Source organism: Penicillium manginii, assembly GCF_028828005.1.
Source record: "Penicillium manginii strain IBT 31320 chromosome Unknown utg000006l:1.0-4164085.0:1.0-4166146.0, whole genome shotgun sequence".
Classification (NCBI taxonomy): Eukaryota; Fungi; Ascomycota; class Eurotiomycetes; order Eurotiales; family Aspergillaceae; genus Penicillium; species Penicillium manginii.
The window spans coordinates 2,361,678-2,386,249 of NW_026643107.1; the positions used below are offsets into that span (position 1 = coordinate 2,361,678).

Sequence of the window (24,572 nt, forward strand, 5' to 3'; positions counted from 1 at the left end):
GCTGGGCACAATACTAGTATATCTAAGTCCAACCTTGTACCATATCCATGCAGTGTCTCTCCGAGCCACTGCACAACACTTGAGAATCTTCGTGAGGCAACCAACTATCAATCACAAGATGGCTGAAGGCATGTCGGTGGCGATATTGGTGGTTTCTTGGCTAGAGACTTGCATCGGCTTGGTGTTTCTGGCACTGCGTTTCTTGAGCACTTGGAAGTTTCAAGGCCGTTTTAGATGGGATTTTGCGGCTGCCACATTAACTGTGGTAGGTTTCCTCCGAATTGTTCTCAGTGAGATACATCCATTGTCTCACAGGCTTATGGTAATAACATACAATGTACCTCGCATAGGCTATACAGACCATCGCCCAGCTATTCCTGCAACTCTCCGTTAACGCAGGAATGGGAAACCATATGACCGACCTTAATACTGCGCAAAGAGTGGCAGCATTAAAATGGGGATGGGTTTTCCAGCTACTCGCCATTGGAGCGAGCATGGTCGGCAAAATAGCGATCCTGGCATTCTTGATCCAGGTACGGGGCCGACGAGCATCAAAACCCTGGCTATTAATTCTTCTTGGGGTTCTAATTTTCGTGATCAACATTGCCGTCATGGGAACCATTCTGGGCCAATGTTCGCCGATGGAGAAACTATGGAATGATGCCCTCCCAGGATCATGCGACCCGGGGCGCAAGATGAATCAGAACTACTCCTTTTTCCAAGCCAGTGAGTCGCCTTCTTAAAGCGATCGATGAATAAAACTCACATTTCTCTACTAGGTTTTAATGTGCTCTCCGATGCTGTTTTGGCTTCATATCCAGCCCATCTTTTCTGGAAGCTTCAAATGAAATTACGAATCAAGATTGCTCTGTCTATCCTGATGGGACTTGGCTGGGTGTGCGTGTCTTCGCCTTTGAACTATATAATACTAGTGGCTATCAATTTCCATACTGACCACCTGAGCAACAACATAGAGCTGCAGTATGTTCAGCCCTCAAGTGCTACGAACTGAAAGCGTTAACCCAGACCGACGACGTTACCTGTACGCGACTACCTAGGTATCATTGGAATAAATTGTCTACACACACAAACTGACTTTCTATCAATTAAACAGACGCCCAATCCTCCCTCCTTATCTGGGCTTCCACAGAAGCTTGGATTATCATCATCGTGGGCTGCGTTCCACCGATTCGCCCCCTGATGGAACGCATTCTCCAACACCTCGGTCTCACAAGCAAGAAGACGTCAACTCCTTACTACGACCAGAACCACCATGCCTACCCTACATATGGAACCAATAGATCGCATGTCGCATCATCAACCCATCAATCAATTGCAAAGAAAGACCGCAAGCCGCGTGGGCGAGGGGAAGAGGACTTGGCTTGGGTGGAACTCACGAATGCTCGGGATTCCAATGATAGTAAAGGGCAGATAATTGGCGATACAAATATTGTTGTCACTACAGAGTTTGGTACGCAATTTGAGGAGCGTGGGGCTCATCATGCTGGGTCATCAGCCGCCAGCCAGACTTCAGGTGAGGATGGGATTGGAAGCCCTCGTGCCGATATACGAAAAGTGGTTTGATTTGCATTATTACCATGCATGCAATTCGAGTCTAGATTTATAATATTTCAAGGTTACATCTGTTGGGATCATGGATAATCACAAAAAACCGATTTATTCTAAACATATTCAGATAATTTGAAGGAGAATATTAAAATACATTCTTCAGCTTTCTCTATTGCTCCCTATCCGATCGAGTCACTCAAAATCAACGCGCAAGCTATGGACGAAAAAGCGAAACAAAAGTGATGGTGTCTATGCAAAATTGGTGTTCGAACTAAAATTTATGAATTCAAGACATCAAAGGTCCCCCCACTTGATGATCGGCTTAATCACTTTGCCCTTGTGTAGATCTTCCAGTGCTTGCTCCAAAGAGTCTGAATCATATACTTTGGCCAGACTGTCGACCGGGAACTTGCCCTGCTTATACCAGTTGATTAATTGGGGGATAAGCTATGAAAACATTAGCAATAATATAGGGTAAAGTAGCGGGTATTGTTTTGATAAATACCTTGGCTGGGTTTGAAGAGCCCTCAATGGCACCAACAATGCGTTTGCAGTTAATCATGAACTCCAGCGGATCGATGCTAAGCGATGACCCACCAGGTGCAACACCCACGATGGCAAGAGTGCCTTCATGACCCAGAGACTTTACAGCTGATTCAAGGAGAGGAACAACACCAGTGGTGTCAAGAATATGATCAACCCCATCTGAGAACAGATCACGAAGCCCGTCGTTGAGAGATGAGACGCTCTTGGTGTTCAGAGTATGCGAAGCACCTAGAGACTTGGCAAGTTCAAGTTTTTTATCAACAATATCGACCGCAATAACATTCTCGACGCCTTGAGCCCTTGCAGCTAACAATGCAGCAAGGCCGACCGCTCCCATTCCAAGAATCGCAAATCGGGAGGTTGGCTTTGGTTTAAGGACGTTGATGACCGTGCCAGCTCCCGTGAGATAGCCACAGCCCAGAGGTGCAAGCAAAGCCAGGTCGTCTTCAGTGACACTGGAAGAGGCCTTGACCACAGATGTATCCGGTACAATTGCCAATTTGCTCATTGAAGACTGACCAAAGAATTGACCTCGGAGGGGCTGACCGCTAGTAGATTTGATGGGCGAGTCGGCAGCGGACATGCCACGTGCACCACCGAAGTTAAGTGCAGTCATATTGGGACAGAATCCATTGCGGTCTTCATCGCAGGCAGAGCAACTGTTGCACGAGGTAAAGCTCAGAAGAACCAAATCACCTTCACTTAAGGTTTTGTCTTTCACGGCACTGCCGATGCGACGTACAACACCGGCGCCTTCGTGACCAAGCACAGCAGGGTAATCGCCAACGGGAATAGCTCCCTGCTGAACAACAATATCCTAAATTTCAGGAGCATATCTTAGTTCCAAAGCCCATGATGTCATTGTGCATGTTTGGGAGATCTTACAGTGTGACAGAGGCCTGTGTACTTCATCTCGACCAGGACCTCATTACTTCGCACTTCATCCAGAATCACATCGCGAAGAATAAATGGCGAGCCCGGTGCATCAACCACAAAGGCCTTTGTGGGAATCTGTGTTTCGGGAATCATCGTGGGGGTTTTGCCCAGGTAATCCGATAGTTATTGTGTGAGGGTGGTAAAAGTATGATTTGGTGGCTTCAATTCACAGATAACCAGTCTTAGCGAAGATAACTTCAAGTAAGAATAGACTAATAGGAGATCCATCATTTATAGACTTAGATTGAGATCGGACGAATGTCGATCGTATTGCAACCTGGAACAACAATTTGCGGGTCCTTCCCCGCAGAACCAGATAAATCGAGGCTATTCCCCACATCCCCGCGACTTCGGCGATGAAAATCGGTACATGTCCCCGGGGGAACGGATGGTCGGGCCGCTACCGCGAAATTCCGCACCAGCCTGCAGTCTCTCGCTGTGAGCTAGTGCGGAGAGATAGACTTTGCCTCAAAATTAAGTTGCTAGTCGGGTTGTAAGAAGGTAGATATAGATGATAAATGCCGTCTTCAAAGCCCTGTTGTTCGATTAAACTTCAAATGTTGAAGTGACGCGTTGCAAAATTATTGAAGGAAAACTCCATGGTAAGTATTGTACAGCGAGGTATCTATGCAAATGCAAAATATAGTTACAGTCCAGTCCAGTCCTTCTTCACATTAAGACTTGTCTGTTCTCTTCTTGGCCAATTCGGATACTGCCAATGGGGTTCGCAAGAACATCTCCATTAGTAGAGCTGCAGCCACACTGACATTCAGACTGTCAATTCGGGCGGGGTCGGATTGTGCGCCCAATTCGATACTGTGGCGAGCGCCGGGAATGCTGACGATCGCATCCGCATGGGATTTGATATGCGAACTCAACCCTGATCCTTCACTACCCATCATAAGAACACTTGGTGCTTGGGCGGTAGGAAGAGCACCAGCTTCTGTTTGACCTGCGCCTGAATGACGACTGAGATACTCAGCACCGGGACCGGGCGCATCAGCTGCATAAAAGCGCCATCCGTTTTCTTTGGACCGTTGGATGAAATCAACCTCATTTTTGACATGAAGAAGGGTCATGTTTTCGGCAGCGCCAGCTGATGCCTTGATGGTCACTGGGGACAACGGGGCGCAGTTTCGACCAGCGAAGACTATCGCATCAATACCCAAGAAATAAGCCGATCGGATGATGGCACCCATGTTGCCCGGGTCAACAACCCCATCTAGAAGCAGAGCGACGGGATATCTCTCACTCGGTCGACCGGGCACCGAAGGCGCCTGGATGATGGGAATACGATCACCCGTGCCATTGACTGCAGCTTCCTCCCGTGATTGGGGAGCCAGCTCGACTCGGAAATGATCCTCAGTCGCCGAGGTGACTGGGTGGAAGCCGCGTACCGGAAGCTTTGGCAACGGCGATGCCTCAAGCACACAGCCGTTATGAGGCCGACCAGCACTCATTTTGTCAAGAAGGCGATCCCAGCCCGCAAATGCAAGCTTAGCTTCGATATTTTTGGAGAGAGCAAGTTTGCGGAGAGCCATCTTGGTCGGACTCAGATCCTCACCAGCAGCTTGGTAAATGTAGAGCTTGTATAGCTGACGTCGGCTACAGCGAAGCGCCGCCTCGACAGCGCCCGTCCCGTAGATGAATTCCGATGCCGGTGTAGTGTAAGGGATCGATTCAGGAACTTTAACATTCTCCTTGACACGCTGTGGCATACCCTCCGTAACTCGGTGGGCGCGAGACTTGGTTCCCGCCTTGGGCCTCTCAGGCTGTTGAGGTATTCCTCGGTCAGCCCAAGGGCGACCTTCTCTTGTATCTCTCTGTCCACGGGGTCGATTTTCTTGGGTTGAGCGCTCGAAGCTGCCGGTACGGATGAATTTAGCTTGGTCGAAGTCGTTGTAGTGCGATTTTCTGTTATATCGGAAGCTGGAGGTATTATCGGTCTTCTCATTTTTCTTTGTGTCGCGTGGTTTTCTCTCATTCTGGAACCTGGGGGATATATCACGATCACGGTCACGATCATGCCCAGTTCTACCTCCTCGCGACCCATCATTCCGTGGCCCATCATTTCGTGGCCGGCGATAAGTGTCGTTGCTGTCCAATTCTCTGTCTCTGGCCCAAGAATTCCGTGGAGGCTGCGATCTGCGGATGCCACGTCCAATGGCAGAATTCAAGGATGCGAATCGGACGGAAGTTCCATTCTGAAGACTGAGAGACGCGAATGACCTGGGCAATAAGCCTGTCCGGCAAAACCTTGACGCCATTTGAAAGAGGATGAAATGGAGATGGAACTTCCTCAAGGTTGCTACTTTCCACTTTTGGTTAAATTTGCCCGGCATCAACTCTGTTCCCGATAAGATAGGAACAATATTTATCCGGACCGCATGGGAGCCTTCCGCGAGTTGAGCGCGTCGTCGCGTTTGCGACTCGCCCATTTTAGTTTGCAATTGGACTTGTCGAGCCGAGATGACCTTCGTTTGACGTTGGCTTGTTTGTGTCGCTCTTAGCTTCCCTTTAGCCAATCTCATTTCTCGATTCGATTCTGCTCGACCTCTGCGCAGCATTCACCCTCCTTGTGGCATCTGATACATGAAACTATCATTCTCACTCACCCGACGTCTCAACTACACCTTACCATACTCTCCCTTATCCTCTAAAATACGATCGACAGGTTCCTCGGTCCTATTTTGCGTCATGTCTGATAGAGAATTCACCGTACTGGCCGTTCGTTGATCAAGAAGCAACGAACACTCACTCGCAATTCAATTCACCTACGCCTACACAATCACCTCTGTCTCAATTTAGTGAACACGGCTCTCCCGGCTCGGAGGACCCCGATGCCATGGTTGCTCAGATCATGAATCAATTCGAAAGCTCCGTCTTCCAGCCCGCACTCCAACCCGAGAAATCTACTGAGCAACCTACCGAGCAACCCGTCAAGAACCCCCAGATCGAAGCACCCGCGATGTCCACCGTAGTTGGAATTACTCTTCCGACAGTTGAAAACATACACGAATATGAGTTCTTACCGGGCCATTTCGTGGTCCGTCGAATCCTCCAGCTAGACGCGGAGGATGCAAAGAAGCCATCATACACCGTTCGTCTACAAAGCGGCGAACGTGCAACAGTAAGATATTATTTTTCAAGCGATCCTTTTTGATAGGGTGGTATCTCTAATACCGACGTTTCGTCACTGTCTTAGATGACCTACGACAAACTCATGAAATTGGAGAACAGCGTCTCGGCCCTCGATCAGTTCAACCCCGATTCAGATTCCGACGATGAGTTGTTGGTGGTTGGAAACCGTTCTATCTCGCCCGAACACCATTTTGGCGGGGATGGAGTGTCGGATAGCTCAGGCGGGGGTGGCTTTGGAAACAGACAGAATCGGAACACACGGCGTCGGACTACTGCGACAGTCGGCCAGTATACCTCGGTTTACGGATTCGAGGACAGCGACCAAAGCGATGAAGAGGAGGAACCAAGTCGGTCACATAGATACGCAACGCGCAGGCTTAGGCGGGGTAGCCGAAAGTCAGATCGGATGTCCACAAATCCATCGGAAGGCTACTCGACCTCCAATCCCAACAGGCGTCAATCATCTCGTGCTAGGAGAAGTTTGCGCCACAATTTGCGAGAGCGATTTGAAGATGAATTTTCTGAGACAGAGAGTATTCGCCCAAGACAGCAGAAATATTCCGGTGCTAGGGAAGCATTCCAAGAGATTCCGCGCGACGACGAGTTCAGAATCCGACACTTCGCGTGTTGCGCTACGTGTAGTGTCTATGAAGATGACCCGGAGAAGGGAGATCTTGTTTTTTGCCAGGGTTGCAGCTCATCATATCATCAAGTTTGTCTGGGACCCCGAACCACCCGGGATCATCTCGTCACCAAGATCGACGAGGGCAACTTTGTCTTACAGTGTCGTCGCTGTCTTGGAATTGCCAACGGAAAGCATGATGTTGCTCCACACCTAGGATTCTGCGCAATTTGCAAGGAAGAGGGAAACATGTCACAGCCACTGAGGCAGCGTTTGACATCGAAAGAAGAACAGCAGCTTCGCATTTCCAATGAAGGCACAGATCCTATCACGCCAGTCGACATGGCTCAGGTGAACAATATAGACAACGTTCTCTTTAGGTGTGCTAGCTGTCAGCGGGCTTTCCACTCAAAACACCTCCACTCAGCGACAGGGGATGATAACTCGGAAGTGTTTGCAGACCATATCAAACACTGGCAATGCAGTGATTGCTCCGAGGCCCCTGGCGAAATCGATGAGCTTGTTGCGTGGCGTCCGCTCGATGCACAGCTCAAGACTTCAGTAGGCCTCATCGGCGAGGCGGTCCCAGAGATCGAGAAAGAATATCTCATCAAGTGGAAACAGAAGTCCTACTTCCGCACTAAGTGGATGCGAGGAGACTGGGTCTGGGGCTTTGGCAGTCCTATCATGCGCCGAGCGTTCTATAACTCACCCAAATCCGAAAACCCGATCTGGACGACCGAGAAAGCAATCCCCGAAGAAAACTTGCGAGTCGACATCGTATTTGATGTGACATACCGAGAAGGTACCAAAACGGAAGACAAATCAAACCCGGAGATGGTTGAATCAGCCTTTGTGAAATACAAAGGATTGAATTATGAATCTTCTGTGGTGGAGTCGCCTCCTGATCCACTTAACAAAGACAGATGGGAAGATTTCAAAATTGCTTTCTGCGACTGGCTCTTGCGCGACACCATCCAGCCTCCCAACAGAAGCGCTTTGAAGGCACATTTATCGAAAGCTCGGCAGAAGAATTTCGAGAAAGACCTGGCCTTACGGGTTCAGCCCGAACTCCTGACTGGCGGTGAACTTATGGAATACCAAATGGATGGTATCAACTGGCTTTACTACAAGTTCCTCAGAAAAGAGAACGCCGTTCTAGCCGATGATATGGGTCTTGGTAAAACTGTCCAAGTGATTGGACTTTTCGCAACTCTCATTCAAACCCATGAATGTTGGCCGTTTCTGGTGGTGGTACCCAATTCGACCGTTCCGAACTGGCGACGCGAAATCAAAATGTGGACACCGAATGTTCGGGTTTCCACATACTTCGGCTCGGCTTTTGCTCGTCAAACGGCTAAAGACTACGAAATGTTCCCCCAAGGAGGCCACAATCTCCGGTCACATGTCGTCATTGCTTCATATGAGAGTATGGTCGACGACGACGCCAACGCTAGAGTTCTGAGAAAGGTTCGCTGGGCAGGTTTGGTTGTCGACGAGGGACAGCGTCTCAAAAATGACAAATCTCAACTTTACGAGTGTCTTCGCCGCATGAAATTCGACTTCAAGGCCATCCTTACTGGCACGCCTCTTCAAAATAACATTCGAGAACTCTTCAATCTCCTTCAATTCATCAATCCAGAGCTTGATGCTGAAGAACTCGAGGAGCGCTATAGTGAATTGAACAAAGAGAACATCAGTGCTCTCCATGAGATGATTCGACCTTGCTTTTTGCGTCGCACGAAGGCCGAGGTTTTACCCTTTCTGCCGCCGATGGTACAGATCATCCTACCCGTTTCGATGTCTGTCGTGCAGAAGAAGCTCTACAAGTCAATCCTTGGGAAAAATCCTGAGCTAATCAAAATGATCTGCAAGAAGCAAACAGGCCAGTTGAAGAAGGCAGACCGGCATAATTTGAACAATATTCTCGTTCAGCTCAGAAAATGCATTTGCCATCCATTCCTCTATAATAGAGACATCGAAGAGCAAACCCATGATCCACTCATGGCTCATCGACATCTGGTAGAGGCTTCTGGAAAACTTCAGCTGCTAAATCTGATGCTGCCGAAGCTGCGTGAGCGCGGAAACAGGGTTCTCATCTTCAGTCAGTTTCTACAGAACTTGGATATCGTTGAAGATTTTCTCACCGGTCTCGACATGAAATACTGCCGCCTGGATGGAAACTTGTCGTCTCGGGAGAAGCAGCAACAGATCGACAGTTTCAACGCTGAAGATTCTTCTTATTTCGCGTTTCTTCTATCTACTAGATCCGGTGGCGTGGGAATCAACCTTGCTACTGCAGACACTGTGATCATCATGGACCCGGACTTCAACCCTAAGCAAGACATGCAAGCGTTGTCTCGAGCTCATCGAATCGGTCAAAAGAACACTGTTCTTGTGTTTCATCTGACAACAAAAGCTTCTGTGGAAGAGAGGATCATGGAAAGAGGCAAGAAGAAGCTGGCACTGGACCATGTACTTATTGAGCGCATGGAGGCGGACGAAGATGAAGAGGATCTGGAGTCGATTCTTAGGCATGGTGCTCAAGCACTGTTCGAAGATGATGATGCCGGCCACGTCCAGTACGACCCGGAATCAATTGATAGGATCCTGGATCGCAGTCAGGTTGAAAAGGCGGAGGAGACTTCCGGGAGCACTCCCAATGGATCGTCGGACCAGCCTCAGTTCAATTTTGCGCGCATATGGCAAAACGACACCGGCACACTAGAAGAGGTGACCGAAACGGAAGACAAGCCTGTGGATGACACTATTTGGGATCAAATCTTGCAGGAGCGTGAGCAGGACGCCATCAAAGAATCATATCGGAAAGCCGAGGGCTTCGGTCGGGGCAAACGCAAGCGAAATACTGTGAACTATGAATCCACAGTGGAAGAGGTCCATGATTTTGATGGGGTCCAATCATCTCCCTTAAAGGTTTCCCAGAAGCAAGCTCATGGAAGCGACACCGATTTCCAGCAGGAAGACAACGGCGAGGCGTCTGATTCTCCAGATGAAACAGATGATATGGAATTAGACCAGATGGAAATTGATACATCGCTTGTCAATGTGAAGGCCCGTCCGTTCAAGCGAGTGAAGCTGCCATCGCCACCGCCCTCGCTGCCCATGGGCGTTGATGGGACTCAAGATACTACTCACCATCTTTGCATCGCATGCAATCAACACCATGCCCTTGGTCGCTGCCCATTGAAAATAGCTGGAGTTGAGCATTGTCCCCTCTGTGGCCTGGCGCACTTGGGTAGAAACCGAAGTTGCCCCCATCTACGCAGTGAGGTTCAGGTTAAACGCATGATTGAGGCGTTGAAAGAGAGCAAAGAACCTTCCGGGTATGTCGCCATCGCTAAAAAATACCTCCAGGGTATTTTGGGAGATTTCGGTCAGCGCGCACGCAAGAAGGCTGCGAAGGATGCAGAACGAGAGCTTGCCCAAAGCATGCCTCAAGCTTCGGGGCCCTCGGCTCCAGCTCCACAAAGCACGTCCCATTCTATGCAGCAATATTCTCCTGCGGTGACTTCGGCCCTTGTGCCCAATCCCGAACCCCTCGGCCAGCACGGTTCAGTTTCGTCAAACGACTTCGCTCTTCCATACCAGCAGACGCATTCTCAACAGCCGAGTCACTCTCGGCAATACCAACAATGATTTTCTCGAGCCCGAGAACCTGCTACATGCCATTGAGTGCCAGTGATGTTTTCGGCATGACTCGAACTTGCGCGACCAGCTTTTGTCAGTCGTTGCGGCACCCAAAATGCCACTTTGATTTTGTTTCGTCTTTTTGATGAGCTATGAATGATGATATACCCCAGATGCGTTAGATTAGAGTACGCTTGAATCGCCGCATGGAATCTATGCCACCAAAAAAATTCAATACTTCCAAACTTCAACTTTTAGACATTCGAGTAAGCCAATGATAGTATGTTTGTATAAAGCCGTCGCTGCATAGTCCATGGGAAACTGGGCACAAAGCCCCTGGTTCTGCCAGGCGCACGAAGGATAGTACTCAACCACTCGAAACCTTGGAAAGACTCGAGTGGTTTCATTGCCCAGATCGCCCAGCAAAATGACCCTAATTACAGGTTGCGGGAGAAGGTGGACGACCCCTACGAAAACTGTTCGTGTCCTACCAGATTTTGTAAATACTGTAAGAACCAGTACTGCTTTCGAGAACTCGGAGCAGGTCATTCCGAAGTGGTGACACCGGGAGCCGGAACACCAGTCATCAGCGCCGCAAAGGTCAGGCCACCCTGGGGCACAGATGGCCCCGGGGGCGGATAGCCATCCGAGCCCCACCAACCTGGATAATGCGCATTTGCCCGCCTGTGGTTGGCTGTCTCCCAGGGGCTGGAACCTTCCTGCATATGCCCAGGTGGTATGTTCAATTTAGCAGGATTGGGATTTTATATTAGGGAATCTACTGTACACTACAATAGCACATATACTCTCGCCCAGATCCTTCCTTTTATACTCCTCTCTTCACGAAATAGTCTTCTCCTCCTCTCAGTCTCTGCTTCTTCTCTCTTATTTAAGACCTGCTAGGAACCACAATGTTTGTGTCTCCTCCGCTTTTTTTTGCGCCCCCCTGCTGAATTTTACTCTTTTGTGGAATTTGTCGCATATTGACCCTTTTATTCCTAGGAATTCTACCGTGCTGCCCCCTGGCACCGGCACCTATTGGGGCCAATATCAGGATATCACCAAATCCAATACCCACCTGAGCGTGGCAGAGAGATTGTGGGTCGCATGGTATGCGTGGATGCAGAACGATGTCCTGGCCACTGGCATCATGTCCTTCGCTATCCACGAGTTGTTCTACTTCGGCCGCTCTCTTCCGTGGATGTTCATCGATAGCTTGGGTTTCTTCAACAGATACAAGATTCAAAGTGTAAGTGGCAAGACTAAAACCTAGTGCTGGCTGAAATAAACCCAATTCCAGCCGCCATCGAAACTAACATTCTGCTTTAGAGCAAAGTACCTTCATTACGTGAGCAATGGGATTGCGCCAAGTTTGTACTTCTGAGCCACTTCACCGTCGAACTTCCTCAAATCTGGTATGTTCCTATCCTCAACGAAGTAGTATTCTACCTGATGTTTATCTCTCGAGCCCAATTAAATAGTAACGGCTCTTCTAGGCTTTTCCACCCAATGGCCCAGTTCTTCGGTCTATCAACATCGATTCCTTTTCCGTCTCCCTGGACTATGACATATCAGATCGCAATATTTTTCGTGATGGAGGATACTTGGCACTATTTTCTCCACCGAGCTCTTCATTGGGGTCCACTCTACAAGGCTATTCATAAAATTCACCATCAGTATTCCGCACCGTTTGGCTTGGCCGCCGAATATGCTTCTCCTATTGAAGTGATGATTCTCGGCTTCGGGACCGTCAGCTGCCCGATCCTCTGGTGTGCTTTTACCGGTAACCTGCATATTCTCACTATGTATATCTGGATTGTGTTGCGCTTGTTCCAGGCTATCGATGCGCACAGTGGCTACGAATTTCCTTGGAGTCTTCACCATTTCTTGCCTTTCTGGGCTGGTGCTGATCATCACGACCTCCACCATGAGAAATTCATTGGGAACTACGCAAGCAGCTTCCGCTGGTGGGACTACGTCCTTGACACAGAATATACTCCGGAGGCCCTGAAGCGCCGAAGAGGGAAAAAGGTGGAGGCGAAGAAGACACAATGATCTGAAAATTAGTAGTGACGGTCTACCTATTTTCTCTTCAATTTGGGCGTTAGCTCTGTCTGGAGCTATTTACCGGATAGATGATAGCCTTTCTTATGGTACTGTTCAATGGTTGATTTACCATGACTAGATTTAGCTATTCTTGAAACTAATTGGTTTTCTAAACATCGCTTAACTAATGCCGTAGCCGAGAGATTCATGGCAAAAGATGAAGCGTGTTGTCTCGATTAATATACGATTTGTGGCTCTGCGATGAGAACTGACTCTTCGAACAATTCAGAAGAACCCCCATGGCGCGTTTGTGAGTGCTAGGACATGATTGGTCCTCAGCGTCCTCCTGGGCAATCTTCTTCAACCCGCAGGGTTTATATGTTGACTCCGGGGCCTCTTTCAGTCCGGTTGCCCGGTCAGATCTACCTGCGAGCCAATATCAGCGAGTTTATATCTGGAAAATGTTTCCAAAAATGAACGACGATAGCCAAAACTGGTGTTGTGTTTCTTCAGATTAGTCTTGTATTGAGTAGTAGTTTGGACTCCGATCGGCGTCGACGTACCCATCAGGCAGCTTTCTTAGTCCGAGACATGGCACTGGGCTTGGCAGCCTCAGTCCTCACATCAATCACATTACCCGTATAATGGTGAATTGCTCAGCGAAATTCTCATGGCTTTTATCGGTCGCTGGGTGAGGTTCCATCGGGGTGTGGTTTTGACAGCCGGGTTAAAGTTTAGACAATATCACTTGACCGCCTACCCCTGCTAATGCCAAGACGAAGTATGAACCTTAAATCCACGACATTGTTGCCCATAAGACTGCCTTTAGCAAGCCCCCCATGGAATCAATGAAGCAGTTCCAGCCCAAAAGCGGCAGTTTGGGTGGTATTTTATGGCTCTTTATGTTCCTGGTCGGGTTTGACATAGTCATAGATGGTTCTCACCAGGATCCCCGTGAATTGGATTGCAACGAGTAAACAAAGTGGTGTTGTAAAAGCCTGAGGAATTGTTGGAATAGCTCGTCCCATGATTCAGGTCTTCACGAGTCGCAAATAATTGTCGAAAGAGTCGCCGTAGGAGTCGCCACAGGGGTCGCCGTATATTTCCCAGCCAGGTTTCCACCTATTGGATCATGTTGGCGGGGCTTGTATACGCAATTCAGAATAGCCAGATAGACAATGTCGTGAGGCCAAAGAATTGGCCGTTTCTGGAGTGGTTTAATGGTAGTCTTTGTTGATCGTTAGCTGCGGACCACACGTGGAAAAGTGATTGCAAACCCAACTGAATTTCCAGCAAGCACCCGGTGCTGCTGAATCTGGCCTAGCACAAAATTAAGTTGGACCAGGAGCAATTCCAAGATAGATAGCATAAAGGGTACCTTTGAGAACTGCAAGGCCAAAAATTTTCTATCCCCATGACGATAGACATGCGTGCATGTCTTTGTCTGTTGTCTTGTTGTCTTGTTCTTTCCCTATTTGTCCTAATAGGGCCAGGCCAGATTAGGCAACTACGGGTGGACATTGGAGGAAGGAGCACCCCAAAGCAAAAAGCATCCGAACACCACCAAAAAAGGGCAAATCAAACGCACCTCAATACATTTTTGTGTTCACTGAATACACATGGATCTGATTCAGTTCACGATTGTCTCCACGTCCGCGCTTTGAATCTTACATTGTGGGACTAGATCGTAGTAGATCGGAGCCAGATCCATAATCTGTATGTTAAGATCGATAAATACAGAGCATGAGGTGGCATTTAATGCGTGGAGGCAAAACATTCATAATTAGGTAGGGGTCACCGTCGTTCACTGTTCTCAGAGAGCCACTGCCCTTACTACTTCCGATCCTTCTTCCCCCTCAACTTCTCTCACTTCCTTTCTCTCACTTCCTCTCTTCCTCACCCTCTCTCCCCACCCTCTCTCTCACCCCCAACATCCTTATCCCATCTTGAACCATCTTGTATCCATTCATACAATCAACTGTCTCTTTTCTCGTCACTCTCAGCCTCTCAGCCTCATCATTTCTGACTTCTCTGACCATTTTTACCCCCCAAATCTCCCATTCAACATGAGTGCTCCGCGCCCTTTGTTCTTTTGCTCCCGTCCTGATGGCACTCTCACTCCACTGATGCCGCTTGACGAAATGCCATTCGGCATGGTCTTCCGTGGTGTCTCGCGCGTGATCAGCCCAAGCGAGACCCAGGGCATGACCAGCTGTGGTGTGGCCGTCAAACGCTCCGAGGGCTGGGCCATCGAAAGCCACGGCAAAGACCAGCCGATCAAGGACCTGGAAATCAACCAGAAGGTCCGCAAGATGCTGGTCGATGTTCTCAAGCTGGAGAATATCCCTGCCACCCTCCGCCAGGATGTCTCCGACCTGATCACTAAAGGTCTTGAGACCCTGGAAGTCACTGCCTCGCAGTGCATGGCGGTCGTCCCGGCTCCAGCACCAGCTATCGAGGCGTGCCCAAGCACTGGGGTTGTCAACCACCAGAAGCCACAAGTGAGTACTATCTGTTCATCGTGACACCTCCACAGTCCGACTGATCATTCTTCAAGGGCTCGAAGAAGAAGGAGTTCTGCTCCTACTGGATCCGTCACGGCGAATGTGACTACCAGCAGCAGGGTAAGTTCCTCTGGTCTGGCTGTCAAGAAGTTTGTTTTAACTCTCCTCGAAGGGTGTCTGTTCCGCCACTCCATGCCAACCGAGCCCGAGGCGCTGGAGAAACTGGGTCTTCGTGACATCCCACGTTGGTACCGTGAAAAGTTCGGCCTGGCGAGTGTCCTTCAACAAGGTGGACGACTTCAACAGCAGGCATTCATCACCATGGATGCCCTGCCTGCCACCCAGAAGGCAATCCAGTACGCCGACCAGTCGGAGGTCACGCAGCCCGCCAACGTTGCCATGAACCACCATGGCCATCCACGCCACACCCAAAGTCCAGGCTATCAGTACCCCCGCGGGGACAGCTGGGACGGGGCTCAAAGTCCCTCCGTGGTGGTTATGGTGGCAACGGCATGCAGGGAAGAGGCCGTGGTGGTCACCCAAATGGCCCCTATCACAAGACTGGCCAAAGTGGTTGGAACCATCAGTTCGCTCACCACTCTCCCACCCAGCCAGGCATTGGCAGTTTCCCTGGTCAAAATGCTCCAATCGGCCCGATTGCCCAGCCAACGATTGTAAATTTCCGCTTCAACAATGCTCCTCCGGCCCCGAGAACTCGACCCAACTCCACCTTCGCTCAGATTGTTTCCGGTGCCGGTGGTCTGGCGACCCCGGCCGCTTCGCCCAGCGCGGGCTCCAGCAACACCAACGACTCTGGCAGTACCACTGGGAACATTTTTCAATCAGAAAATGGCACCGTCACTCGATCTCGAACCCACAAGGCCATTCATGAGAGCATCATGAACCCCGAGGACGCTGTTGGGTCTCTTACCCAGGGCATAGGTCAACTCGACTGCTTCGGGCTCCCTCCGGTCACCAAGGGTGTGGAAGACTTCCGCAAAGGCCGCCGGCTATTCGACGGGGGCTTCGGCAACGATGGCACCGATGATTCCTGGTGCGATGTCGTCGACGATTTCGTCGACGTTTTCGAGGATCCCGCTTTCGCAGAAATTGGGGCCATCAAGCAGCTGGTTTCCTCTGATCACACCAGACCAGCAACAAGCATCCTCAACGCCCTTGTTGCAGAGAGCGAGCCGCTCGAGAACAAGCTGGCTCTGGCCAACTGGGGGCCCATCGGGAGTAAGACCAAGCACCCCGAGCCGACCAAGACTTCTGCCTCTCTCGCTGCCAGCAAGGTAGAAATTGCCAATCTGAAGGAAGCTCTCAGCAAGACCGAGGGAGCACCTGGCCCGGGCGGAAGCTCGGCCATTGACATGGCTCGCATGAGCTATGACATGTCGAGCTCCTTCTCCCGCAATGGGGACAATGCCGCTGCTGATCTATGGTTCGACTTCGCATGCAAGGCTCACGCCAAAGCCGCCTTTGCCTGGCGTCGCAAGGTTAACGGCGAATTCGGCTCATACTCTCCGAATGGGCCAGATGTCTACACCACCTGGCGGAGAAAGCGTGGCGTCAATGACTACCCGTACGTCACGGGTAGCCGTGCCGAGGATCTCTCCTGCGGCTTCCGCGTTCCTTTCCCGGCCCCTCGCGAGTGTGCTCGACGAGATTCGTGGCTTCGTCTCCAGAAGAGACTGATGCACGAATCTGTGCATCACTGGATGGGGGCATAGCTCTCCCGCAAGTTTCCTGGCGCCGCATTACACCCACTTCAACATTCCACTAATTCAGTCATGGCGCCATGGCTTGCGTTTATTTCCGCCCATACATCGCATGCATTTCAATATGTCGAAAGATTTGACGATCTACTTGTTTTCATTTGATCAGTCATCTAAGCTACGAGAACATGTTCATCATCAGGTTGTTTGTGCATACTCTCATACATCTTCCTGGAAAGATATTGGGCAATGACGATTCACCACTGTCGGCTTTCACCTATGAAAGTCTCGACTCGACCAGACTGGGTCATTTACTATTAGTCTGGAAATATTGGGAAAACCGCCTTGTGGCTGTTCCCTCACTTTCGTTCTTGATGCTTGCATCAACAACTTCCCTGTTCCCTTTATTTTATTTTCATCTGCCGGGTTTGCTTTTTTCCATTCCTTTTCAACCCTAGAAAACCTTCAAAAAAGTTTCGATGACGTTCGTTCGGACCATGGGATTTCTGTTTGTGACGGTTGGGGATTCCTCTGTCTTTAGCATTTGTTCGACCCGAGCTTGTATCTTCCGGGCATTCTGGATGAGACGCATCCTTTTATTACTGATCAATGAACACAAGATCATTTAACTCCAACTCGTTCCAAGGTTCCTAGCTGTATCAAAAGTAGTACTTATCGCATAACAAGCAACAAAAGCAAAGACGTGCCTAGTTCCAAGGTTGGTTCGTAAAGTTCCGCCAAAAGCCCGATGGTACTACAATATCTCAATGGCAAGTTCAAGCATACCTAGGGAGTAGATAATTGGAAGAGTGCATGAATATAGCGAGACGCCAATAAATTGAAAACATGACTATAGTACATCGAGAATAAATGAAGCCAGTTAGACCTCCTGGAATATGCGCCCGCGCCTCGCAAATGTCTGACCACAAGTTTTGTCCAACATGAAAGAGAAAGAGATCATGCAAAGCTTATACACTGCTCAGTCACGCTTCTCATCGCCGAGGCTGCTTCTTCGAAACCCGAGCCCCGACCTTAACAGCAACACGCTCCCGTTCCTCGGTTGCTTGGGCCTTGAGGGCCGGGTTCAGCGAGGGGAGAGACTGGATAGCCTGCGCGACAATCGAGTTGCCGTCGACAGCCTCCCGCTCCTTCGCGGCACTAATTCGTTCCGCACGACGAGCAGCCAGCTGCTGCCGGCGTGCCTCGGTCATGTTCCAAGAATCGGGGAAGCGAGGACGGATCTTGGGCTTGTGGTGACGAAGGTCCAGAGGGACGTCAGCGAATGCGTCACCTTGCTTGGCCTCCTTGATAAGAGTGTTCACGAGATCGGCCAGATAGCGTTTGTTCTGAGCACTGGAGCCAAATTGCTCGCAGGAAATTCGGACAACGTCGGTTTGCGGGTTGTAGCGGGTGCCAGCCAACTTGAGGAAGGTCTGGCGTTGGGCTTCGGTGAGATGTTTGGGTGTCAAATCCTGGGAGGCGAGCTCAACTACAACCTTGGGCTCAGCAGGGTGCTGTTCACCCATGTAGGAGGTATAGCGGAAACGGAGGATTTGGTTTTCGGAGGGCAGGTTAAAGGGTTTGGCGAGCTCTGCGGCGAGGCAAAATAGTCAGCCAATTGCACAGGGAGATGGAAATCAAGGGTTAAACATACTGCTCAGCATTGGCATATCCCAAGCCGTGATGCGGGCGTACTCGCGCAGCTCGCGTTGCAATTCCATTTGGGCATGTGCCGTCGAGGTGATCTCGTCATCGTTGATTTCTTCGTCACCGTCCTCAACCAAGGCCAATTCATCGCTCTCATCTTCGGCCCAGAATCCGCGGGACTTGTCGCGAACATCCTCGAATCGGAGGTCGTGTTCCTTCTCAATTTGGTTGACGCTCTTCTCGAGCTCTGCGAATACGGCAGCGCGCTTGTCGAGATCGTTGAAGTCGGCCACGGCGCGGCGATTCTCGGCGTCGAATTCGGCTCGCTCTTCCGGGGACATCATATCGTACATTGAGCGCTCCTCCTTGCTCAGAAGATCGGGCGAGTATTCGGGCACGGGAGGATAATCCTCCGCACGTAGTTCCTTGGGGGGAGGAGGCATCACCGGATCCTCTTGGACGAAACGAAACGGCGAGGTTGAAAATGAGCGTGTAGCGAAAAATCCAGGGCCCCTGTAGGCCAGGGACCTCGTGGAGCGAGTCAATGCCCGAGCGGTGCAGGCCATTGTATGGAGCAATTGGAGGGACAGGCGTATCGTAACTTTTCGAACCCGCAACGCAAGAGCAGTACTGTTTTCTCCGCGGTCAACGCTAGTCCTGATCAGGCAGCCACGTGATCTCGAAATGGCGTTGGCCAGTCTGCCCGGCGACTTCCAAGCTTGGTTCAGTGCTTGGATCATCAATTACAATGATGATGGTGATAGTGCCATCCAATCCTTTGACACAATGGAATTGATGTCAACAAGAGCTTGCTTCGTCACAGTCGGGGCCACTGCGTCGTTCCACAAATTGATCCGCCAAGTTCTCAATGAGCCTTTCTTCGCTCAATTGGCTAAATATCAATACACCCATCTTTTGGTTCAATATGGAACAGATGGGGAGAAAATTTGGGATGAATTTAATGAAAACTTTCCGCCTGGGTCCAAACAGCTTCACGGCCTGAATGTTACGGGCTTTGATTTCAGACCCGACCTATGGCGGTATATGCGCGTGGCCTCAAAAGAAGGAGATCAAAGGCTCGGTATCATCATTTCTCATGCCGGTATGTCCTGAAATGTCCTTCCTCGATTCTATCAAATTAACCATCTCTCAGGCACTGGAACCATCCTGGATGCGCTCCGCTTGGCCTTACCTTTGATCATTGTGCCCAATCCCGATCTTGCGGACAACCATCAAGAAGATTTGGCAATGGAAATGGAGCAAATGAAATACGCCGTTCGTGCTGATATCGAGTGAGTTTTCTTCCTAGCCGTGTCTTCCCTCCCCCCTCCAAAGCGCTCCAGGGGTATTGACCCTTGTTTAGGAATTTGATGACGGCACTCGATACTGCAGAAGCTCAGGCTCCTGAACAGCTGAGTCGACCTCATGGCCCAGAAAATGCTCTGACTGGTTTGGTTGCCGATCAGCTCCAGGATGTGGACTGAACACACTCACACCCCCTCTCCGAAGGTTTACGACGAGACGACTTGATGATATTGGCGTTGCGATATTGCGATCGATGGTGTTCTCTCACTCCTCTTCGGATGTCACGTTGATCGAAGCTCATGAACATAAATATACCATAGAAAAAATAGCGAAGCAGCGAATATGACCTCTTTTTTTTCCCATAATCTAGTCGAAGAAGTAGACTAATCCCTTGTAGTTGTGGTAGACCTTCTGCTCAAACCGAGTGGAACCAGCGCAGACCGTCATTGGCCCGAGCTTCTTGTTGACAACTCCCGACGCGATTCCGCAAAACCCTCCCGGAGACTCCTGACAACCTCAGCGAGGTGATTGTGATCGCCATCATTCAGGCCAACGCATGCTCCCTTTCCTATAACATCATCCTTGAATTTCAGAGTCGCCAGCCCTCGGCCGTGGGGCCATCTTGAACACTCGCGACCCCGATCACCCCCCGACCTCCCTCTTCACAGGCATTCCCAACTCCCCGCAATGGCTGAGGCTACCCTTCACAACGTACCAATTGTCATAGACAATGGAAGCGGAACCATCCGAGCAGGCTTTGCCGGAGAAGAAATTCCGTCATGTTATTTCCCCTCGTTCGTCGGCCGTCCCAAGCATCCGCGGGTCATGGCTGGTGGTCTGGAAGGCGACTCTTTCATCGGCACACGCGCACAGGACCTTCGCGGACTTTTGAAGATTCGGTATCCGCTAGAGCATGGCATTGTCACAAATTGGGAAGATATGGAATCGATCTGGCATTACGTCTATGAAAATGAGCTCAAGACTCTGCCCGAAGAGCACCCCGTCCTGCTCACCGAACCTCCGCTGAACCCCCGTGCCAACCGCGATTTCGCTGCTCAGCTCATGTTCGAGACCTTCAATGTCCCTGCTCTCTATATGTCTATCCAGGCCGTGTTGTCACTCTATGCATCGGGTCGTACTACTGGTGTCGTGCTGGATTCTGGCGACGGCGTTTCCCACGCCGTACCCGTCTATGAGGGTTTCGCCATCCCGAACAGCATTCGCCGAATTGATGTTGCTGGTCGTGATGTGACGGAACAAATGCAGCTACTTTTGCGCAAGGCTGGTCACGTACTGCACACAAGCGCTGAGAAGGAGGTGGTGCGCATGATTAAGGAGAAGGTCTGCTACGTGTCGTTGGATCCGAAGCGCGAGGAGAAGGAGTGGATGAACAGCTACCACAAATCGGATGCTAAGGCTGTTGATTATGCTCTTCCCGATGGCCGCAAGATCAAGGTGAGTTCATGATCTCAAGCTGCTTACTCCCATACGCAACTCCCATTCCATACTAACACAACCATCTTTCTCCCCTCCAGATTGGTCAAGAACGCTACCGCGCCCCGGAGATCCTTTTCGACCCAGAACTGATCGGCCTCGAGTACCCCGGAGTGCATCAGATCGTCCAAGAGGCGATCACCCGCACAGATCTCGACCTGCGCAAAGCTTTATACCACAACATTGTGCTCTCCGGCGGTTCCACCCTGTGCAAGAACTTCCCGGATCGTTTGATGCGGGAAATTAAACGACTCGCAGTTGAGGATATGAAGATTCGTATCTCTGCACCTGCGGAGCGCAAGTATACCACGTGGATTGGAGGAAGTATTCTTGCTGGTCTGAGTACCTTCCGAAAGGTATGTAAACCGAGAATTTCCTTGATAAATCCATGCTTATTTGTTCTTCTAGATGTGGGTAAGCGCGGACGAATGGCATGAGGACCCGGAAATTATCTTCAAGCGATTCGCTTAGAACAGGTTCAATCAATTGATGGAGCACTGCATAAAAGTCGTCCCTCTCTCCCAGAAAAGACTATTCAGCTTCACATACAAATCCCGTCCAGCTCGAAATCCTCGGATCTCTCCGACACCCTCTGAGAAAGGGCGAAGGCACTAATTCCCAAAGAATGATCTGCTGTGCAAGTCATCGTCTTTCCCCAGGCAAACAGTACACAGCACAGACGTGGGGTGGTTAACAATCACTCGCACGAAGACTTGTTGAGTCCGGGCCCTGCAATCCTGCGACTTTTGATACCCCCTTCCTACCATGTACCCCAATCTCCTCAGTGCATATCTTGTGATATCATGCATCATTATTATTATCATTTACATTTTTGCAAATCCAATTTCCCTCTACAGATACCCGTGGCACTTGTTTTGCTTGAATTGCATGGTTCCAGATTTGTGTAACTAGGCACATCGATCTTAGTAGTTATTTGTAATAGGCATTATATGATAAACATCACTTCTCCCATCGCAAACCAGCCCTATTTCAAGGTCAACCTTTCACGATTGATTCTAGTATAGCTATCCCGATCCAACAGTGTTATCAGGGAGAGGTCCAAGCACGCAATCCCCAATCTTCTGGCGTGCGGAGAAGTCCGCCAAGAAATGCCGCTTCTCTCAAGCCAACTAATTCTACAGAGTACAGGCCGCATCATCGTTGTTTGCAATAACCACTGGGTATATTCATGTCAGACTTCTATTCACGGCCCGACCGGGCAAGAGCCGTTTGTCTACACTGCCATGCGCGAAAGGTTGAAACCGGATTTGACCCCATTCTAGCAACCTATTGACTGAACGGGCTCAGGTTCGATGTGATCTAGAAGACCAACCAGGTGGGGTCTGTAGCAATTGCAGAAAGCGCCACCAATCATGTCAGTAAGTTAAAGCTACCTAACTACTTGTCCAAGGCAAAACATCGACCACTGACCATGCTTACAGGCGCCGAGGTCGCAGACCATATCCGGCCAGGGCGAATGGCTCGAGACAACTCACTGCGCCGAGGCAGCCCGATGCAAACACAAAAGTCGACGAAACTCGCTTGTTGTGCTCTCCAGCATCATCTGGTCACGACTCACAGGATACCGGACGGACCAGGATAGCGTCAAGGGAGCCGCCCGCCTTTGTCGATGAACTGTCATTCATGGCCCCTTTGGCGACTCAACAAGATTATATCATTCCAGAGTCGGTCATTGCAGCTCAGGACCACCTCTCCAAGAATCTTATTCAGGCTATCTCTGCCACAACACTGCCGCCTAAAGCCCAAGTAGAAGCATTCGCAGATTCCTATTTCGATCGTTTCTATCACCGCGCGCCGTTGATAGATAAGGCAGACTTATCAACTGAAGACCCTTCAGTTCTGGTGTCCCAGGCTATTTGCATGGTAGGATCTCTTCTTCGGCACTCTGGTCCGGACTCACCTCTTGGGGATGCTGAGCACTACTACGGCAAAGTGAAAACACTCCTCTATACCAACTATGAGCCAGACCAACGCAATGTACTGAAAGCTCTTTGTCTCCTGAGCTTCAGAAATCTCACACCACCCAAGGTTGTGAGCCTTGACTGTTCATGGCAATGGTTAGGTATGGCAACTCGTCTCGCCTATCAAATGGGTCTTCATCGTGAATCAACTTATGCGCAGCTCCCAAATCCCGGAAATGCGCGTCGAATTATGTGGTCTCTATTCGTAAGGTCAACGCAGTATTCCCAAATACCACCCATTAATTTCATAAATAGGTCTCGGATCGACATCAGACAGCGTGCTTCGGGCGACCGTCTATTATCAGAGCTTCAGAGTTCGACGTGCGGCTGCCAACAATATACGACTTTGATAAGCAGGATGACAAGGCGGAATTATTTATCCAACATGCCAAGCTCAGCATTATTCTCGGTGGAATTGTGGACCGACATGCTCAAAAGAGTGAAATGACACAAAACGAGGTATGAAAAATGACAGCCAGTCCTCAGTGCTCTTGCATTTCCTCATGTTTCTTGGACAGGCTATATCCATCCTCGAATCTCTCCAGCAATTCATCAATAAGATACCAAGCCGGCTTCAGCTGCACGAGGGCTCTAATCGACGTCCCTTCCGGCCAGATATTTATGAGTTTCATGCCAACTACTTCGTTTGCCTGATTGTCTTCTTCCGACTTTTCGGCCATGCCTTCCCAGCTCTCACGGTCTCAGCTGCGTCTCTGGTTGCATCCTCTTGCATCGCCCGTCTCTACGAACAATTTCTTTATCGTGATGAAATGAACTACTTGACCCCGCTACATAACTGGTTCGTCATGGTAGGTTGTGCACCGCAGATTCATCACAATGCAACCTGCCAAGGTCAAGACAAACTCTGCAATGAAGAGCTGCCAATCTTGATAAATACCCTGCGCTATATGCGATTGAAATCACCACCGGCAGGCGTTCTATTGGATATCATAGAACGCCTGAGCGAAGTCAGTCCCAATGGTCCAACGAACAATGTTTCCTCAGTTCCGCGAGAAAGTTCACCATCCGAGGAACCGTGGCTTGCGCAGCTGCCTCATGCCGGTCTTTTAAACTCCTTATTTCCATTTCCTGGGTCCCTGAGTCCAAGACTATCGATGATACATGGAACGAACCATGAATTGAATGACTTGGCGGTTCTTGACAGGATGGTGGAGCAGGAGGACGATGATCTCGAATGGATTTTCAACGAATACCAGCTGAATTATTTCGATGCATCATTTGTTTAAATACGGATATCGAGTTGAATAGTGCCCGGGGCTCAATAATGACCTCAAAACAAGCATTATTCAGCAAGTTCTTGGTTTCAGCTAAAGGCCTACATGTGTGTACATATTTGAAGAATATAGCATCCTACTCATTTACAAAATCCAACAAGCCCAAACGAATGGTTCGA

At 49.9% G+C, this 24,572-nt stretch overlaps 11 protein-coding genes across 11 annotated transcripts; 8 read left to right on the plus strand and 3 right to left on the minus strand.

Annotated features, from left to right (window-relative positions):
• Nucleotides 1–118: 118 nt before the first annotated feature.
• On the plus strand, nt 119–1,584 carry N7533_009249 (uncharacterized protein; the record flags this gene model as incomplete). Its single annotated transcript, XM_057105899.1, has 5 exons — nt 119–265; nt 351–726; nt 780–897; nt 975–1,042; nt 1,115–1,584. The coding sequence occupies 5 exons, from the start codon at nt 119–121 to the stop codon at nt 1,582–1,584; spliced, it is 1,179 nt and encodes a 392-aa protein (XP_056957348.1).
• A 279-nt stretch (nt 1,585–1,863) lies between these two features.
• N7533_009250 (NAD(P)-dependent alcohol dehydrogenase) lies at nt 1,864–3,144 on the minus strand (the record flags this gene model as incomplete). Its single annotated transcript, XM_057105900.1, has 3 exons — nt 1,864–2,016; nt 2,075–2,932; nt 3,001–3,144. The coding sequence occupies 3 exons, from the start codon at nt 3,142–3,144 to the stop codon at nt 1,864–1,866; spliced, it is 1,155 nt and encodes a 384-aa protein (XP_056957349.1).
• A 581-nt stretch (nt 3,145–3,725) lies between these two features.
• N7533_009251 (RNA methyltransferase, TrmH family) lies at nt 3,726–5,489 on the minus strand (the record flags this gene model as incomplete). Its single annotated transcript, XM_057105901.1, has 1 exon — nt 3,726–5,489. One exon carries the CDS (start codon nt 5,487–5,489, stop codon nt 3,726–3,728), a length of 1,764 nt encoding a protein of 587 aa, XP_056957350.1.
• A 407-nt stretch (nt 5,490–5,896) lies between these two features.
• On the plus strand, nt 5,897–10,471 carry N7533_009252 (uncharacterized protein; the record flags this gene model as incomplete). The annotated part of the gene is made up of 2 exons (XM_057105902.1): nt 5,897–6,181; nt 6,257–10,471. 2 exons carry the CDS (start codon nt 5,897–5,899, stop codon nt 10,469–10,471), a joined length of 4,500 nt encoding a protein of 1,499 aa, XP_056957351.1.
• A 659-nt stretch (nt 10,472–11,130) lies between these two features.
• Nucleotides 11,131–12,517, plus strand: N7533_009253 (sterol desaturase family protein; the record flags this gene model as incomplete). The annotated part of the gene is made up of 4 exons (XM_057105903.1): nt 11,131–11,198; nt 11,465–11,711; nt 11,792–11,877; nt 11,959–12,517. The coding sequence occupies 4 exons, from the start codon at nt 11,131–11,133 to the stop codon at nt 12,515–12,517; spliced, it is 960 nt and encodes a 319-aa protein (XP_056957352.1).
• Nucleotides 12,518–14,574: 2,057 nt separating this feature from the next.
• On the plus strand, nt 14,575–16,745 carry N7533_009254 (uncharacterized protein; the record flags this gene model as incomplete). The annotated part of the gene is made up of 4 exons (XM_057105904.1): nt 14,575–15,009; nt 15,066–15,132; nt 15,185–15,585; nt 15,624–16,745. 4 exons carry the CDS (start codon nt 14,575–14,577, stop codon nt 16,743–16,745), a joined length of 2,025 nt encoding a protein of 674 aa, XP_056957353.1.
• A 977-nt stretch (nt 16,746–17,722) lies between these two features.
• N7533_009255 (mitochondrial 37S ribosomal protein mS35) lies at nt 17,723–18,943 on the minus strand (the record flags this gene model as incomplete). The annotated part of the gene is made up of 2 exons (XM_057105905.1): nt 17,723–18,321; nt 18,385–18,943. The coding sequence occupies 2 exons, from the start codon at nt 18,941–18,943 to the stop codon at nt 17,723–17,725; spliced, it is 1,158 nt and encodes a 385-aa protein (XP_056957354.1).
• Nucleotides 18,944–19,061: 118 nt separating this feature from the next.
• alg13 (N-acetylglucosaminyldiphosphodolichol N-acetylglucosaminyltransferase catalytic subunit ALG13) lies at nt 19,062–19,861 on the plus strand (the record flags this gene model as incomplete). The annotated part of the gene is made up of 3 exons (XM_057105906.1): nt 19,062–19,479; nt 19,531–19,669; nt 19,741–19,861. 3 exons carry the CDS (start codon nt 19,062–19,064, stop codon nt 19,859–19,861), a joined length of 678 nt encoding a protein of 225 aa, XP_056957355.1.
• A 508-nt stretch (nt 19,862–20,369) lies between these two features.
• N7533_009257 (actin-related protein ArpA) lies at nt 20,370–21,647 on the plus strand (the record flags this gene model as incomplete). Its single annotated transcript, XM_057105907.1, has 3 exons — nt 20,370–21,137; nt 21,218–21,532; nt 21,585–21,647. 3 exons carry the CDS (start codon nt 20,370–20,372, stop codon nt 21,645–21,647), a joined length of 1,146 nt encoding a protein of 381 aa, XP_056957356.1.
• Nucleotides 21,648–22,549: 902 nt separating this feature from the next.
• On the plus strand, nt 22,550–22,810 carry N7533_009258 (uncharacterized protein; the record flags this gene model as incomplete). The annotated part of the gene is made up of 2 exons (XM_057105908.1): nt 22,550–22,555; nt 22,619–22,810. The coding sequence occupies 2 exons, from the start codon at nt 22,550–22,552 to the stop codon at nt 22,808–22,810; spliced, it is 198 nt and encodes a 65-aa protein (XP_056957357.1).
• Nucleotides 22,811–22,820: 10 nt separating this feature from the next.
• On the plus strand, nt 22,821–24,405 carry N7533_009259 (fungal specific transcription factor domain-containing protein; the record flags this gene model as incomplete). The annotated part of the gene is made up of 3 exons (XM_057105909.1): nt 22,821–23,363; nt 23,414–23,617; nt 23,677–24,405. 3 exons carry the CDS (start codon nt 22,821–22,823, stop codon nt 24,403–24,405), a joined length of 1,476 nt encoding a protein of 491 aa, XP_056957358.1.
• Nucleotides 24,406–24,572: the final 167 nt, after the last annotated feature.